The sequence below is a fragment of the Eimeria mitis genome, genomic scaffold, assembly GCF_000499745.2.
Source record: "Eimeria mitis Houghton genomic scaffold, Emh_scaff4979, whole genome shotgun sequence".
NCBI classification, from domain to species: Eukaryota; Apicomplexa; class Conoidasida; order Eucoccidiorida; family Eimeriidae; genus Eimeria; species Eimeria mitis.
In genome coordinates this window covers 3,716-4,379 of record NW_013573276.1, presented here as the reverse complement: position 1 = coordinate 4,379, position 664 = coordinate 3,716, and the positions used below count along the sequence as shown (strand labels likewise).

The 664-nt window shown below is 41.7% G+C and overlaps 1 protein-coding gene across 1 annotated transcript in view; it reads right to left on the bottom strand.

The window, feature by feature from the left end:
• Positions 1–311: 311 nt before the first annotated feature.
• EMH_0078960 (uncharacterized protein) overlaps positions 312–664 on the bottom strand; it is a gene marked incomplete at both ends in the record, with an annotated part of 2,386 nt that continues 2,033 nt past the window's right edge. Inside the window, one exon of the mRNA XM_013500063.1 lies at positions 312–664. Within this exon, the coding sequence (XP_013355517.1) occupies positions 312–664 (353 nt within the window).

Sequence of the window (664 nt, the reverse complement as noted above, 5' to 3'; positions counted from 1 at the left end):
TATATATAAATAAATAAATATATATAAATATATATAAATATATATGAATATATAAATATATTTACATATTTATATATATTTATATATTTATATTTATATATTTATATTTATTTATTTATATTTATACATCTACATGTTCTCCCTTTAATAAAGGAGCTAGCTGCTGCTGCTGCTGCTGCTGCTGCTGCTGCTGCTGCTGCTGCAGCTGCTGCAGTATATCTGCCCCCACCGACCCATAAATACATTTATATATTTATATTTATTTATATATTTATATTTATATTTATTTATTTATATTTATTTATATTTATTTATACATCTACATGTTCTCCTCTTAACAAAGGAGCTAGCTGCTGCTGCTGCTGCAGCTGCTGCAGTATATCTGCCCCCCCCACGGGCTTCCCCCTAACCACCAGCAGCGGCAGCGTAGGCCACCCAAAGACAGCAGCAACAGCAGCACGAAGCTGCTGCCTCTTCTGCTGCAGCTGCTGCAGCTCCTGCTGCAGTTTCTGCTGCTGCAGTTCCTTCTGCTGCTGCTGCTGCTGCTGCTGCAGTTGCTGCTGTTCTTTTTCTTTCTCCTTTCCCCGCTCCCCCTGCTCCCCCTCCTCCTCCCCCTCCTGCTCCCCCTCCTGCTGCTGCTGCTGCTGCTGCTGCTGCTGCTGCT